General features: G+C 35.3%; 1 protein-coding gene across 4 annotated transcripts in view; it reads left to right on the forward strand.

Moving 5' to 3' along the window:
* Cad88C (cadherin 88C) overlaps nucleotides 1–18,208 on the forward strand; it is a 488,883-nt gene that overhangs the window by 336,136 nt on the left and 134,539 nt on the right. For all 4 annotated transcript variants that reach the window (XM_069812621.1, XM_069812619.1, XM_069812622.1 and 1 more), the window contains 3 exons: nucleotides 4,279–4,593; nucleotides 15,982–16,255; nucleotides 16,522–16,686. In XM_069812621.1, coding sequence (XP_069668722.1) covers nucleotides 4,279–4,593; nucleotides 15,982–16,255; nucleotides 16,522–16,686 — 754 coding nt within the window. The remainder of the gene's footprint in view (nucleotides 1–4,278; nucleotides 4,594–15,981; nucleotides 16,256–16,521; nucleotides 16,687–18,208) is intronic.

Below are 18,208 nucleotides of genomic sequence, written 5' to 3' on the forward strand. Positions count from 1 at the left end.
CGAAAGAAAAAACTGGTGAACGATACTACCTACCTAGACTTTATAGAGCCTTCACTTCCTAAGACGTAGGCCTAAGCAAAGAGGAGGAGTCACGCTGGGAATAACAGCGTCGTGACTATAATTATATATTTGATTGCACTATCACACCTTCATTATTAAAAAAATAATAATCTCTGTACAAGTCTCTGGTTTTAAAGGACCATACGTGTATTCGTCAGTGACATGAGCCCTCAAAAACAGAAACTACGGAAAGACTTAGGAATTAATGTACTGTAAGTCAGACACATATTTCAAATGCTGTGACATCTGGGCGTAGAATCCGACTTTTGTGTGCTCTATCGCACATGCTGAAATTAATGAGGAATTATTTACTATACACATGATTTGCTTCGGAAACTGGAGAAAGTGTTAGGCCAGCAGTATCAGAAGATTTAAAACATGCGGGGGGGGGGGTAACAATGTCAGTTAAATCAAAGTCTTAAAGTAAATAATTATGAAAAAAGTGAATTGATCGAAATATTAGCTGGTTATCTTTCGTACCAATTGAAGAAGAAATATCTGTGTATGTATATAATGCATACGAACTCTTCTATAGTGAAGAAACCCCCCCCCCCAAAAAACTATGAAAGTAAGAAATCCGATTGGTTACAGTGTGTTTCACAGAGAAATATTCGTCCTTCTGTTGTCTGGCTTCGTGTGGTTTACAAATTTGAAGTGTTTTGAGGAGTAGCATGGGACTACATTAAACAAGTTCAAAAACGTAGCACAAACACTTGCTAATATACTGAACGAAAAGATCTCTACTAGGCCTATAGATCCATTCGTTATTGACTAATACTCCACAACTCGATCATCATGAAAGCTCTCAACATATGCTGACAAGGGCAGAAAAGTAAATCGTCTACAACTAGTCGTAAAACAGCGAATAAAATTAAGAAAATCGCCAACTATAGTATATAATGTGAGCACAATAACATAATATTCTTCTTAGAGAGTCATTCTGTATTATTTTCATAACCCCACTGTAAAGAAATAAGCATTTTAACAGTAAAGGTGATAGTGCATCTCCTTGCTTTAGTCCACAGTGAATTGGAAAAGCATCTGACAGAAACTGGCTTATATGGACTCCTGCTGTAAGTTTCACCGAGACACATTTTAATTAATGAACTAGATTCTTGGGAATACCAAATTCAATAAGAATATTATATAAAACTTCTCTCTTAAGGCGGTCAGAGCGTGGTGCCGACCACACCACCTCATTCTAGTGCCGAGGTCATGGAAAGCATGGGGCTCTACCTCCATGCCCCCCAAGTGCCTTCATGGCATGTTACGGGGATACCTTTACCTTTTACCTTAACCAAGTCATATGCATTTTTTAAATCTATGAATAATTGATGCACTGTGCCCTTATACTCCCATTTTTTCTCCAATATCTGTTGAATACAAAAAGTCTGATCAATAGTTGATCTATTACGCCTAAAACCACATTGATGATCCCCAATAATTTCATCTACATAAGGAGTTAATCTTCTCAAGAGAATATTGGACAACATTTTGTATGATGTCAACAAAAGTGATATTTCTCGAAAGTTACTAATTAGTGATGTTGATGCCTAATAAGGGAAAACAGGAGAATCCCAAGAAAAACTCCAAGTGCAATTTTGTCCTCCATGTGTCATTATGAATTCAGGCCTGACCTGGACTATCTGCATGACAGGCCAAGGTTTACCTATAGACTGATTACAAACTTTTGCTCCCTCACAACTATTGACAACTGAAATGTGACTAGCGAAATCAGGTTTGCCAATATTAACTCAATAGTCACACTTTCCATGACGCACATAATTGTTCCACATGGAAAAATTACTTTTACAAAAAAGTGCATGTTACAACCTTTTTGCCTGCAGGTATTCATATGATCATGTGACAAGTGAAATGGCATAGACAGTAAGTCTCGGAAAGTTCTTCCAAACAATAGTATTCATTCATTCATTCATTCATTCATTCATTCATTCATTCAGTGTTCTATCCAAGGGCAGGTCTTTCACTGCAAATCTAGCTTTCTCCAATCTTTCCTATTTTCTGCTTTTCTCTTTGTCTCCTCATATGATCCATATATCTTAATGTCGTCTACCATCTGATATCTTCTTCTGGCCCTGAACTCTTCTCCTGTTCACCATTCCTTCTAATTCATTCTTCAGTAGGCAGTTTCTTGTCAGCCAACAACAGTATGTTTTTATTGCTGGGGCGTATACTGGTTAAAGGGTATGGGCTACCGCTGACCCTATTATTACACAAAATATATCTAACAATTACTTTAATTTTAATTACTATGGTAAAACTAATAATACAAAATTATTACATTATGTTATATTATAAACTTTTTCTTTTGTAATTTCCTTGGGCTACCGCCGGTAGCCCGCAAAATACGCCCCTGTTTTATTGTATTTGATTGCAGTGTGTTACAATGTTGAATGATAGCATTGATCTCTAGTCAGACAAAATTATGAGGTTTAAATTTATCTACACAAATTACTTCGAAAGATTTATTTAAGTCTAGCTGTTATGAAAACAAAAAATAAAAAGGCTATTCTGTGACAAGTTTACTTTTCTGTAGACGAAGTCATAAATGTACTCACAGAATATGAATGTGTTACCTGCTACAAATATTTCAAAATGCGGAAAGGCATGATCGGTATTTTAAGAGGTTTATTGAAAATAGCTTTAAAAATTTTATAGTCTACCTATACCAGATCAATGTTTATAATATCCATAATATTGTTCATGAAGAAGAAAAGGTAGAGATAAGAGTTTTCTATAACAATAGGCGTACTGTTTGCTATTTGTAAAGTAGTAAAATATATTCAAGCTCGTTCAATTTTGAATACTAATTTTCGTAAATAAGAAACTAATATTTCAAGCGATTATCTATAATTGAATTTAAATATCAGATTATGAAAAGTGTCTTTTGTATGCAATACAGAAATGGTTTCATTTAGGCCTACATGTTATGTCTTGCATGACAATTGAGGAAATATAAATACCTATAACAGTTAACATGATAATGAATTGAATTGTTGCAAAATGCATAATACATGTAATGTCATCTTCATGACACCAATTACTTTTCTTATATAATTCCTTTCAAATTTAGTACCTACATGTATTTAGGTATCAAACTTTTCAAAAAATGTATGTATGTTTCAGAATATGTATGATAAGACTTTCTTGTGTTAAATTTTAATGTACTGTACCTTGTTTACATGTTTCGACCTATTTATGGGCCATCTTCAGAACTGATCGTTGTTGGTCTTGGCGCCTCTTGTTGTTTCCTGTGAGAGTGCATTCGTAGTGTAGAGTTAAAGAGAGTATGTGTTTTGAAATTGAGTTATGTGTTGAGAATATCGTTGGGGTGTGTTTTCGTGTGTCTGTATATTTCATATTGTTCTAGTGTGTTGAGTTTCTGGCTTTTTGGTTGGACGTGCAGTATTTCCATGTCTGTGTTGATGTCTCTGTAGGTGTGGTTGGCATTTGTGATGTGTTCTGCATATGTGGAGGTGTTTTGTAATTTTGTTATGGCTGTGATGTGTTCTTTGTAACGTGTTTGGAATGATCTGCCTGTCTGTCCTATGTAGAAGTTGTTGCAGGTGTTACATTTGAGTTTGTATACGCCTGTGTGGTTGTATTTGTTTGTTTGTGTTGTTTGTATGTTGAGATGTTTTTGTAGAGTATACCACATAGGCGTATACAAACTCAAATGTAACACCTGCAACAACTTCTACATAGGACAGACAGGCAGATCATTTCAAACACGTTACAAAAAACACATCACAGCCATAACAAAATTACAAAACACCTCCACATATGCAGAACACATCACAAATGCCAACCACACCTACAGAGACATCAACACAGACATGGAAATACTGCACATCCAACCAAAAAGCCAGAAACACAACACACTAGAACAATATGAAATATACAGACACACGAAAACACACCCCAACGATATTCTCAACACACAACTCACTTCAAAACACAAACACTCTTTGACTGTACACTACAAACGCTCCGTCACAGGAAACAACAAGTGGCGCCAAGACCAACAACGACCAGTTCTGAAGATGACCCATAAATAGGTCGAAACATGTAAACAAGGTACATTAAAATTTAACACAAGAAAGTCTTATCATACATATTCCGAAGTGATACAGTGTTAAAAGTTGTGTAATCAAGATGTATATGTTTTTTTTTATTTTATACCACAATTAATTTCAGGTGAAAGCTTGGGATAATGATGGTTCGTCACCAAACAATGCCATAGTGTACCGCATCCAACGGGGAGCTGAAGATAAATTCGTAATAGATGCAGATACAGGTGTGATCAGTGTGGCACATGGCGCTAATCTGGATCCAGACCGTACCGACCCAAAAACAACGCAGTATTCTCTTCGAGTTGTGGCATTGGATGGAGGTATTGGTACAGAGCAACGTGCTGCAGTGGTTGATGTAAATATTTCCATTGTGGATGTGAACAACAAGGTTCCAATTCTGGTAGATCCTGGCAGCATTCGTGTTAAGGAGAACACTCAGGTAAATTAACACAAATATAATATGAAATTCAAAGGACTTTTTAATATGAAATCAATGTCCAAATACGGTACTTAAAATACATGAAATATTTTATTGAATCATATGTTTAGACACACACATGCACTCAGATTATACACATGTATACCTACATAACCTACCATGTATGTGAATCGTTCGTTGTTGAAAGGAACTAAGTCCACATTTTTGTTAATTTCATTTTTTATCGATTTGTAATGTAGAAAGCAAGCTGCGTCTGTTGGTGTTGGAACGAACTAAATTACTCATATTCCTTGTGCTTTATTTGAGGTGGTCAATCTTGCCGTTCGGTGTTGAAAGGAACTAACTCCTGTAGATAGTGCTTTTCAACACGGAACTACGAAGTTTCCAGGTTGGCGGCCCGTGCTAACAATACATTCTGCCTCCAATATTTCGCGGGTTTTATGAGTCTGCAGAGGCTGATGTTGATTACTACTGGGTGTTCATTTCAAAGTGTGTCATGACGGGTCACTGTTGATAAGTCAGCGATTTGAAGTGAGTTTCAGCTTTCGTGTCAGAGAAGTTGCCTATTAATCAAGGCGTTCAATCTGAACTTGAGAATGTGTACGGTATAACTTGAACGTCGTAGCAACAGATGGCGGTCTGTATGGTCGTGTGGTACCATAACCTCTTTCGAACTGTGTTTTGCGCGGGCAAGTCGTACGAGGGTATTTGTTATCGGTTTCGTACGGCAACATTCCACAACACAAATCAAATGCTCCGTGTCCATGTTGACCGTCGAAATTAATGTCAACAAATATGTAAGTAATCGTCTTAACCCTCTCCCCATATTCCGACAGTAAGAAAAAACTCACCTCAGTACATGTTTCGAAACAGTTCACATTCCTGCCACTACCGACGTTATCATACGTATCGGTAAGTACTCTTCTGAATGAACGCTGTACTTGCTAGGCAACTTCTCTGGCACATAAGTAATACACCTCTGCGGAAGTGTAGGAAGATTGAATTCTCTAGGCTCATCGACTAGCCACATGATGGCATACAGCGAGCCATGACACACTTTGAACTGAACACCCAGTAGTTGTTTGTCGCATTAAATGTTCAGATTTGATTATTCTGTACTTGATAACAGTATCAGATAATGGAAGACGGGATACACGACAAATTGTAATCTTATTAGCCAATTACAGAAAGTCTATCCTGAAGGACTAGTTCCAATCTAAACAAGTAAATAGGAGTTGTGAGGAAAGTTTATCGTTATGTTACTACATTAGGAGATAGCAAAGATTTCTATGAAAAAATACTGCAATGGCCAATGGAACAAAAAGAAAATCTACTTTATTGAAAACAGTAATTATTTGTACTCTTCTGTATTTACCCAAGAATAATAATATATTGCTTAATTCAATCAAATAGTATGGATATTTTAAAAACTTTGTTTTGTTTTCTGAGTTATTCTCATTACAATGGTGTATGGCTACTGTACATTCTTTGTATTTTGTGAAAATAATGTATGTTATGCTGCACCATGCAAGTAACATGTTTCACAGTTGATTTTTTTCTTAAGACATGCATTACAGGTGATTTAATAAATTCCCAATTTGTTCTTATAGGCCAAAATGTTTTTACATTTTTATAAATAGAGCATTTCCATGTTGAAAGGAACTAAGTCCAATGACGTGTTTTCTAGATTAGAAGGATTCTGATGATTGTGCGAATATTTTTATGAGTCTAAACTAATTCTGTATGCCTATATTTTATGTGCAGAATATATTTTGGTTTAATCTTCGATAGATTACTCACAAAACAATTTTTTTCGATTATCTCAAAACTTTAAAAAGTGGACTTGGTTCCTTTCAACAATAACCGATTCATGTGTGATTGTTGGCGTGTAGATGTGGTCAAAACTGACAGTGTGAGATGGTCAGGTAATATCTCTTTACAATTGATATTTAACCTAACTTTAAAATATGAATAACTGGAATTTGTTTTCGTTTTGGCCTATACTACAAATTATCTTGAGATTTAGTTTTCATCGCATTATTCATTCATTATTTTAAGATAATATTTTCATACAGCTTACAGCTTTCTTGTGATAGTGGTCCATGAATCAGAATAACATGCTAGATGTTTTTTGGGCGATATAACAAGCATCTGGGATTCTATTCAGAAGTTTCTCTGTATTGTCTACATGTGTATCGTAGATGTTAATTTTCATATACAAAAGATTGGTCGCCTAACTATATTGTAACTCACAGCAAGAGACTTGAGTTCCTACTCTCAAATTGAAGTGGTTTTCCAAAGAAGGGCCCAACTCGTAAAATTTTATGAGAGGAGCAAAAACCTGAATACCTGTATCTCAGTATAAAGTACCTACGCAAAATCAATTATTATTTAACGTCATTTAAAGCACTTAAAAGAAGATTACCTGTATATAATTTTATTCTTTCTGTGACTGCTTGAAAAGGGTTTAGTTATAATTTGAAAATAACAGAATTAGGCCCTTCTTCTACAATACTACTATTTTAGAAATAAAATTCCTTTTAAATCTTTATTCACTTATTGCGTCTAACTGATCACATAGATACATGATATGGGACATGCCAAATGTATCACATAATTACTAAATAAAACGTATAGAAACTAAAATGCTGCATACATTATGAAAAAATTACAAATCATTTCAACATTAACAAAATATAACGACTACAGGAACAGATTTAATACTTAAGGGGAGAGGCTGGTATTTTTTGGTGAAAAATGAGTAAATTAAAAAAAAAAAAATTCTTTATAATACTCTGTGATATTTGTGGAATGCATAGCATAACATTTTGTGGGTATTTGTGCCCTTATCACATGTTGAGTCGCCATTTTTAAACTTTCTGCGTTATGGATTTTTAGATCACTCGCCCACTTTTATTGTTGTTTCCGGTAAATTACATTTTCAAAAAAAAAAAATTTGTTTCTTTAAAATACCCTTTGATATGTGTGGAATGCATTTCATAACATTTTGTGAGTATTTGTGCCCTTATTGGATGTTGAGACGTCATTTTTAAACTTCCTGCGCTATGGATTTTTAAATCACACGCCCGCTTTTATCGGTTTCCAGTAACTTCATTTTTTTTGCTACATTGCCAGACAAAATGGATATAATTTCTGAACTATTAAAGATACATGCATGAAATTTAGAACACACATTCTTTAGACTATTAGAAAACTTTTCTCTGTAACAGAATTTTGTTAATTGATTTCATTTTAAAAATACGTCTGTTTGTTTGCAAGAAAGGAAATCAGAAAATTGTTATTAAATTTTAATTGTTTATTTTACAAACGTAGGGACAAATATCAAAATTCTGTTACAGACAGTTTGTAAATATTGCTTTTGCAAATACATTGCAAAAAACCGTTTGAATCTATCTTTAAAAATGGTTTAGATATATCAGTTTTAGTACAATCCTGCATTGGATATATTTTTTTCAAATTTGGGCCCCCAAATAATTTTTTTTTTAATATTTTTATTTGGTTGAGTTGCCACAGCTATGAGCTCTCTACATACAAAAAATTAATATTTTACACCAAATACGAAAAAAGTTTTAAAAAATATCATCCTCTCCCCTTAACAAGGCAATTCACACTTAATTTAACAGTTCGGAGTCAATTTCAACCAACACATCCTTCATAAGAAGACATGCCATCTCAAAGTCAGGACCTGGAAAAGAGGAAATCTTTTTTTTTTTTTTTTACTAATGCCAGGTACTTGTCATTCACTCATATGATGCCAGTTATGTAGACCAATTTATCAAGAGTCGTTGCCCAGGATGCACCATAGGAGGCTGATCTATGCTACACACACGATGAGATATGATGATGATGATGATGATGATGATGATTTGTTGGGATACCACAGGAGAACCAGAGTTCCTGGAAAACCCCCTGTATTTCCTGGACCACGGGCTTACTCAACACAAGTTATAAATCAGGGGTACACTAGGATCAAACCTGGGTTCACAGGATTATAAGTTCTGCGTTCTAGCCACTAGACCATCGTGTTGGCTTGGAAAAGAGGAAATTATTAATATAATTTGGACACAAAAGTAAATTCAAACAGGTGAGATGACACACTAAGAAAACTGGAACTCCAAACTACAAAATGTATCATATTGTGAATTTACTGAGTTATATTAATGAAATAACAGTCTTCTTATGAATAGAAGCTGGCAGAAGAAGAGCCCAACGGTTCTTCTGAAAACTGAAATACAGTGTTAAAATAATGTCCCAAAAACAATAATTGGGCCCTTCTTACACCAACCGAGATATTCATTACGTGTTTTTTGCTGGAATTATAATTATAACTGGGCCCTTATCTACTGATCAGATGCGCCTTCTTGAGAAGTACAATAAAATGGAAAAAAGTAATTTAAAAATCATTTCTACCAGTTCCGAAAAAAATTATCAAACTGGTACAAAAATAGTAAAGAAGAACTCACTTCCCATATTTTTATTCAACTAGGACAGTGTTTGCTAGCAGGTCTGGAGTCGAGTTCACTCTAATAGTTGCTCGACAGACTACAGACTGGAAGAGTCTGAGTTTAAGTTTAGGAGAAGGATTTTTTTTAACTCGTCCTAACTTCCAGAAAAGCTCCTGGGTCCACTCAGTCTCGTATACAATTAAAAACCACGTCTTTATGGAGCATTCGGTAGGAGTATGGTGCTGAGAACATCACTCCTCTTACAACTGTGATCGAGAAAGCATGGGAGCTGTACTTTTCTGTCTGCTATGCACCTCAGTAGCATGCACACAGACATCTTGATCCTTCTTTTGGAAGTCTAGTATCAGATATAACACACGATTCCTTATAAAGTTCAGTGACTATGGAAGAAATGGAATTTGTTCAATTAAATTTTTCCAGTTTGTTCATCAATGTACCTACTATTATCAGTCAAACATAAAAAAGACTACAAATGACACAATTTTATTGTACGGTTTATTATTTCAAAATGCATGTAAGAAATAAGAGTAATTAGATTAGATTAGACCTTTATTAGCCATTAGAATTACAAGCATTCATTGCATCATCAGTAAACATGAAAAATGTTATAACATATAATATAAACCTAATTCTAACAAGGGAAGATTCTCTACCTATGTACTGTTATTTCAATAAAAATTCTCACAATTGCTAAGTTTGAGTTGGTAAATAATCTGGTAATAGTCACTCACCTACCTTTTCCCTCATTACAAAAATATAAAATGTTAAATTACGCGTCTTATATGCCGCTCTTACATGCAATCAACACACTCAACGCAGCATGCTATGAATTCGTTCGTACTGTACATACCGGTATACGATCACCACTGAAATTGCATGTCCTTTTCTGTCACATCCACATTTTCTGCCAAGCATATACCAGCATGTCTCGGAGTTTGGGTGATCAGAACTGATGATACACAACAGAATGCATTTTTAGAATAAAGATTCTATCATGTAAATTTTCTCCCGATTCCTGAGTAATAATTAGTTTGGACCTGAAATAATCTTCTACTCTACGAATCACAAGTTTATACTGTCTAAAAACATGAAGCAGTGAGATCAAAAACCATTCAAGTCCACTTTTGGCCATTCATTTTTTTGCAAATTTGAAATTAAATGTTTGATATTTCCACAAGTGTTACGACTTTAAAAGTTGGTATACTACTTTGTCTTGATCTCTAAAACAACCAGAAATATTACGTGCAAAAACTAATAATTAGGTAAGAAATAAAAAAAGTTTTTTGCATTGTTCTCGAAACTTGTGTAAATAGACTTTATACATCTTGATTACACAACTTTTAACACTGTATCACTTTGGAATATGTATTATATGACTTTCTTGTGTTAAATTCGATCGTACCTGGTTTACATGTTTCGACCTATTATGGGTCATCTTCAGAACTGGTCGTTGTTGGTCTTGGCGCCTCTTGTTTTGTTTGACTCCACATTACACCACACAAACACACTCTCACAAGAAACAAAACAAGAGGCGCCAAGACCAACAACGACCAGTTCTGAAGATGACCCATAATAGGTCGAAACATGTAAACCAGATATGATAGAATTTAACACAAGAAAGTCGTATAATACATATTCCGAAGTAAATAGACTTAAATGGTTATTGATCTCACCGCTTCATATACACCTAATGGCTGTATAAATCGCGTTATTTTGGGTGGGATAATTTCCATACATATAGTTTTTTCATCTAGCATGCGAATTATTTCCTCATTTGTAAATATATTTATATATGTTTGTTCACTCCAGGAATCTAAAAGTAGTAAGGTATCTTTCTGTACATCAGGAATAAAAAATTTCTTCGGCCAAGTTTTTACATGGAGTTTAGTCAGTTTACCTGAGAAGCTAGCATCTACTACAATATTAAAAGGGGTTTGTTTCCCTCTTTATCAATTGCTTTCTCTAGGACCAAATTCGCTCTTGATTCTTGAAAACTTATAAAAAAATTACGAATCTAACACACTAACAGAGGACATATGAATTTGGATAGTACAAGAATGTGTTGTGGATGCTACGGACTGAACTACTGCAAGCGTGTTTTTTCACCTTGATGAGAGTGTGTCCTGCCAGAAGTCATGCCATATTTGGATAGTATAAGAATGTGTTGTGGATGCTACGGACTGAACTACTGCAAGCGTGTTTTTTCACCTTGATGAGAGTGTGTCCTGCCAGAAGTCATGTCATATTTGGATAGTACAAGAATGTGTTGTGGATGCTACGGACTGAACTACTTCAAGCGTGTTTTTTCACCTTGATAAGAGTGTGTCCTGCCAGAAGTCATGTCATATTTGGATAGTACAAGAATGTGTTGTGGATGCTACGGACTGAACTACTGCAAGCGTGTTTTTTCACCTTGATGAGAGTGTGTCCTGCCAGAAGTCATGTCATATTCGAAACGAGATTGGTCTTTGTTAAACACACTGTCGGAAATATAACCCTTTTCATCAGTGACTTTATTAATATCTTTTATGAATTCATTGGCTTTGTCAATGAGTTCGTATTCATTTCTTTACGAGAAATAAATGTACCAGTAGTAATTTTATGATAGGTTTTCTTACATGGATAAATAAATGCTTGTGAGGCAGCAACAAAGTAATTGGGTTTTTTTGCGAACTTCGATGCTCACTGTTTTAGATTATAATCTATCTTCGTAGCATAACCAGCTATTTGCTGACAACACGTGTTCCACTATGTTTCACTATGACTTTCCTCTTCTCACAAATGATGAGTAAAAAGCACGATGCTGGTTGTATATTTCAGCAGCCACATTCCAAAGATGAGGTGTATTCAGTATGTATTGGAGAGATTTGTCCAAGGTTACAGGGATTGCAGATTTTAGATTAGTTCTATGGATGTTTGTGACAGGGCAGTTTAAGAGGATATGTTCCAAATCTTCTTCGTTATTGTTGCACCAGCAACAACTACTAGAGTCAACAAGATTTAAGCGGTGAAGATACTTCTGAATGATAATATGGCCTGTCCTAGCTCTTGCTAAGAAATTGTGTCTGGGAATGTTGCAGAACATTTGTAAATCATTAGGTTTCTTTTGAATGTTTAGAAGTACTTGACCTTTATCAGAAGAAAGCCATAATTCGACCCATAAATTTGTTAAATGAGAATTAACTGCAGAATATGCGCTGGTTAAAGTTATTTGCATAGGTTTGGGCCCCAAAGATGTTGCCTGTTTAGCAATATTATTAACAATCTCATTTCCAGTAATGCTGCAATGACTAGGTATCCATTGGAATACTATTTCTTTTTGAAGATTTAGTTTATTTAATATTTTCTGTATAGAGATTGTAATTTGTGCATAGGAAGTTGGAGTATGTTTCATGATATTTAGAATAGCTCCCATCGAGTCACTGAAAATGCATACAAGTATATCAGATAAGGTAAAAGAGCTGCCTCTATGGCCAGTAGTTTTGTTTCGAGACTGGAGGGAGATGAACATGATATATAATACTTCTCATTATATTCTGGGTTATACCCTGCGCCTGAAAGTCCATCAGGATTCCGTTCAGGGGCGGCCCGTCCTTATGTGCTACAGTGCTACAGCACAATGATAATTTTGGCTCAAATAATGTATTTGTAATACCACCATAGTATTTGATCTGTCATTTGACAATTTCCCGTGGTTATGTTCATGACGCGTTATAAAGTGTTTAGTCTTCGTGCCTTCTTTGGTGCCTCAGGGGGTTCGTTGTGCTACTCAAAGCTCCACATGAAAAATGTAGACAGTTATGCGCATGTGCGAAGCTGAAATCACTGCTCTGATTGGCTATTTTTACGCGGGAAAGTGCTGTAGTCAGCTTCAGCACAACACAGCTTGGAGATTGCAAAAGTAAAGCGTAACGAAAGAATGCTTGTTTGTGGAAGAATTCGGAACTATGTACAATGTAATTTGGTAATTCAAGTGTCCGACTGCTGCTGCCATCTACCTGTTGAAGTTGCTGTCAACAGCTATACTATACTGAACAAAAGAGTATTCCAGATACAAGTTGGATTTCTATACAGAAGACCTGACTTCCGAAATATAAATGGCTGTTCAATTGTCACAATACATAGTATCCAACAATTTACAGGATCCATTCTGTGAAGTATCGAAGTTGTTAAATATTTTGGTTACAACATCAATGACCACTGCTTAGCCAGAAATATGTTTTTCTTCCTTGAAACGCATAAAAACGTTTTTAAGGAACACTATGTCCCAGGTTCGCCTCACTGCTCTTGCAATAATGTCAGTAGAAAAGAGTATGATGTCCAAGATGGAGGGGTTTAACGCCAAATGACAAGTTCTGCAGTACGAAAGAACGTCGTATGGACTTCATATTTCATCACTAGACGAGACTCCAAATTAAGATAAATACGTAAGTGTAGGCCTCTACAGTAGGCCGATATAGAGTTTGTAGCACACTCATTATTTTGACCACCAGCCGCTACTGATTCCGTTCAGTTCCATTCAGTATAGATATGAAGAAATTTTTCATATTTGTTACAAATTAGTTCCATGACACTAGATTTTAAAACATGTGATGCATCATTCTTAGTATAATCGCCAGGAATACTAATATAACACTTTAGCCTTTTCCACATCCATGGTGGAGTTTTATTGACAACTAAATTTTGTTCCATCGTTAAACAAGTTGCATTTAAAGGAACATCTTCCATTTGTATATTATAAACTTGCTGAAGTTGTGATCCGTTATTTGAAAAAACATACAACATCTTGACGAAGACTGAAACTTAGGTGAATTTTAAGAATTTTCTCACGTATTTATAACCAAACAGGTTGGACATTACATTCAATTTCTATTGCACATGTTGCATGTTGAGGTGGTTTTAGGCACTCCAAAACACAGTTTTAATGCAGCGTTTTGGAATGTAGTAATTTTCTTCAGGTGATCTTTGATGTACCACCCCAAACTTCACACCCATATAATAATTTGGATCTTATAAGCTATATAAAACGTTCTCATTGTTATATCAGATCCCCATTTTTTATTTGCAACAATTTTTAAAAGATTAAGTCTAGGCACACATCGTGTCATAATATGATTGATATGTGCGTGCCATAGGAGCTTTTCATAAAAAATAATGCAGACAACTTTTGGAGTTGAATTATATGGGATTTGCATATTGTTGATGAAAATGGGAGGTTTATAGTTTTTCAGACTATATTTTCTTGTAAATACAGTGTATTCAGTTTTTGAGTGCGATATAGATAATTTCCATTTACATGTCCAAGTGTTTATATTATTTATGGCTATTTGAATAGATTTTAAAGCTCTGTCTGGGTCTTTATTGGTAGCCCATATTGAAACATCATCAGCATAAACACATATTTTGACGGCAGAAGGAATGACATCAGGTAGGCTATGTAACATCATATTGAAGAGGGTTCGATTAAGTACAGATCCTTGCAGTATACCACTGGTGATCCTTTTAGAATTATTATCAGATTATAATCGTGCACAGGAAGAAATTGTTCGCGCGAAATTTTAAATGCATCCATCATTTCCTTTTTTTATGGTTCACAACACATGATGTTTAGAAGGTTATTTAAAATAATCTACTGCCTTATATACAAAACCATCTTCCTGTAGTTCACTGTGTTTTGAATCGACCAGATTCTTTAGAATGTATATGACATTAACTGGATTAATAGAACTCATTTTTATAAACTAAAATAGTGAAAATTGAAACAAATAATCTCAAATACCCGAATTAGTACTGCGCACAAATGTAATAATAATTCTTATAGACGCTAGCAAATTAAATTGAATGCCTACTTTTTTTTTTCTTTAAAACTTTTATATTACTATACAACCACTTCTTTTTATCTTCTATGCCACATCAATAAATTTAAGAATGCAGTTATATTGTCAGACTCCAAAGCAGCTATTCTATCAATCGTCTCTAAACACACACCTTCATCTCAAACAGCAGAAATAACTAAAATGCTCTCTCAATTAATATCACTCAATAAAAGAATTGTTTTCCAATGGATACCATCCCATTGTGCAATCCTGGGAAACGAGAATGCGGATGCTTCAGCAAAGAAGGGCAGCACTGCTACTTACAGACCTGTTACTAAATCTACATATTACTCTGTGAAAAGATTTATTAAATCTACATACTTAGACTTAAACGAACAAAATTTGATAACACAATCTCAAGGGAAAAAATGGAACTCTCTGCATCATAATCCACAGTTAATTCCCAATTTACCACGCAAATCGTCTGTATCTGCATTTAGGTTGGCAACAGGCCATGATTGTTTGGCTAAACACCTGCATAGAATTGGAATATATCAGTCCCCTAACTGCCCATTGTGCAACTCAAACCAAGAAATGGATTCGGAACACCTCAAAATCTGTGCTTCAGTGGCTGGCCATGATAATACCTTTGAAAAATATTGGAGTGCAAGAGGTCAAATGACTTTATTGTCAAACGCCTGGCATTAGAAAACAACAATTTCTTTTTATAACACCATTTTCACATGGTTCATCAGAAGACACTAAATACAACTCACAGTACCATAACTGCAACCTCCTTTCAAATACACAAAATTACTGACATGATTTGAAAGTGAGGAGCTCTGCAGTCTGGTGGTCGTATATCAACATGTATTCATGGCATGCTGCATTGAGTGTGCTGGTTGCGTGGAAGAGCAGCGTATAAGACGCATAATTAAACACGTTAATTTCTTTAATGAGAGAAAAGCTAGGTGAGTGACTATTTACTAACTCAAATTTAGCAATTGTGAAAATTTTTATTGATTGCAGTTCATAGGTAGAGAAGTAAGTTTAGCATGCAAAACTGAATGATTGTTTATTTTTAGGTTGGACAGTTTGTGCATCATGTGATTGCTGTGGATCCTGACGACAAACCTGTATTACGCTATCACATTGATGCTGAAAATTCGGAGGCAAGGAGTGAAGAGGGAACAATTATCAAGAGTTCGGAGTATGATTATGTCAGTCTCTTTGATCTGAATCCACTGGATGGGCAGCTACGAGTCGTAAAACTGCTAGACCGAGAGAGAGTGGAAACTATACGGTTGGGTATCAAAGTTGAAGATCTGGCAGCTAGCAGAGAGAAGCAGACATCTTCAGGTGAGAAATAAGCATTGTTTTAGAATGATCTGTGAACAGTTGCAATAAGTGTGTCTCACACGCACAATATGTTTAATATATTGGATATTGAAAGCTTTTCCATCTTTTTAGTAAATTTAAGTTTTAAATTGCATTTTAAAAACAAAAAAATGTGCTAAAACACACTTCGAAAAAATGTAATTTGAGATTTTTAGATCCAAAAGAATCTGAAGATTCGTTATAAATTGTATTTTATAATTTAAAAACTCTATTTCTTCTTTCCTTAGCTATTTTAACAATTATCGTTGAAGACGAGAATGACAATAACCCCAAGTTTCGGCGCCCTTTCTACCGTCGGTCAATTACAGAGAACAGTAAAAATGGCGTTACAATTATTAATGTTGTGGCAGACGATGCTGACAAAAACAGGAGCATCACGTATTCACTGGAAGGTATGTATTATCACCTTGTTATGTTTGTTGGAATTGTATGAACTTCTTTCATTGTGTGCACTTTCTGCCATTCCTTCCGTTTTTTTTTTTTTGGGGAAGTTAAATACCAGTACAGCGTGCTAAGAATGTTAACAGAATAAGATACCAGTATGGTACTTTTTAAAATGAAGGCCATGACGTAATAATAACAATAATAACAGTGGCGTTAGCTTATATATTATAACACACCTACTGTAAATTCATTCTAAAATACAAGGTGAACCAGCCAGGGCTAGACTCCTAACCGCACTCATGGTGGTCGATTCATACATAATGACACTACCATATGCGGAGGATTCGTTCTGCACTTTTGCGGTTAGTATTGTGTAATGATGTACTTACCGAATTCACAATTTATGTTGGAAATGACGTGATATCTGGCAGGCTGCACATCTTTGAAGACATGTGCAGCAACTTGCCACAGTTCGTTCTCCGAGATGGCTCGAATTTATGTCATGTAGTGGTTGTTCGTGAAAACAGTGTGGACTTTCACTATCCTAGTAATGACTCTTTTGAGTGTTCACGTAACCACTGAGGTGGAACCATGCTTCGTTACTATAAAAAATTAAGATTGGGTCAAGTAGTCCATAATACACTGACTGTTGGAATCACATGCAAAAACCTAAGTCTTCTCTGATAATTGGGTTCCGTTAAACTGAACTACACGAATTTCGTAAGGTTTTAATTTTAATTGTTTCGTACCTCCAATCACTGAAGACTGTGACACTCCTATCTGCTGAGCTACATGGCGGGATGATGTCGTAGGACTTCAGTGGCCAATTTCAGATGTGAAAGATGACAAAGTGATTTTAGGCGAAATTTTCAAGTGATTGCCTATGTCATCCACATTACTCTCAGTGAGAATAGTACGTTTCTACTTTGTATTTATCTGTAACACTTTCTGTTATCCAGAATTAATTCACAAGAATCACTGGGCGATTTGGAAGATTAATACCAGAGAATCTTTCTGATATGGTTTTATAATTTTGAAAGCCAAATATGCTATAGCATAATTATCATAAACAGCTCAGTGTTGTCATGATAATCTTTTTCTTGGTCGTATGAACTACGCTGTATTTTTATCCCCTGAAATATATTTTATTTTCTCTACCACTGGATGTTTTCATTTTAAAGAAGGAAATGGAAGGAAATGGTTTTGCTTTACCTTTTAGTTGTAAAATAAGGTTGATTTAAAGGAGATTCCATTGAAGCTGTCAGAGAGTTGCACACTTGTATTTATGAATCCTGCAATGTATGTCTGAGGTACTAGGGGTTTTTCAACCATTCTATTATAATAATAATATGGTTCTGGACATTGATGCTAGTTTGGTGGTGGAGCTACAGTAAAACCCTCGTATCTGGCACTCAAATAACCGGCAATACCAAAACAATGGCACTTTTGGCTAGGCCAAAAAGAAAGTCATTCATGCGGAAGGGAAGAGTCGGACGAGGATGTGAGTGGTTTTCGTGGATTGCACATGCT

This window comes from Periplaneta americana, chromosome 16 (assembly GCF_040183065.1).
Source record: "Periplaneta americana isolate PAMFEO1 chromosome 16, P.americana_PAMFEO1_priV1, whole genome shotgun sequence".
In the NCBI taxonomy this organism is placed as follows: domain Eukaryota; kingdom Metazoa; phylum Arthropoda; class Insecta; order Blattodea; family Blattidae; genus Periplaneta; species Periplaneta americana.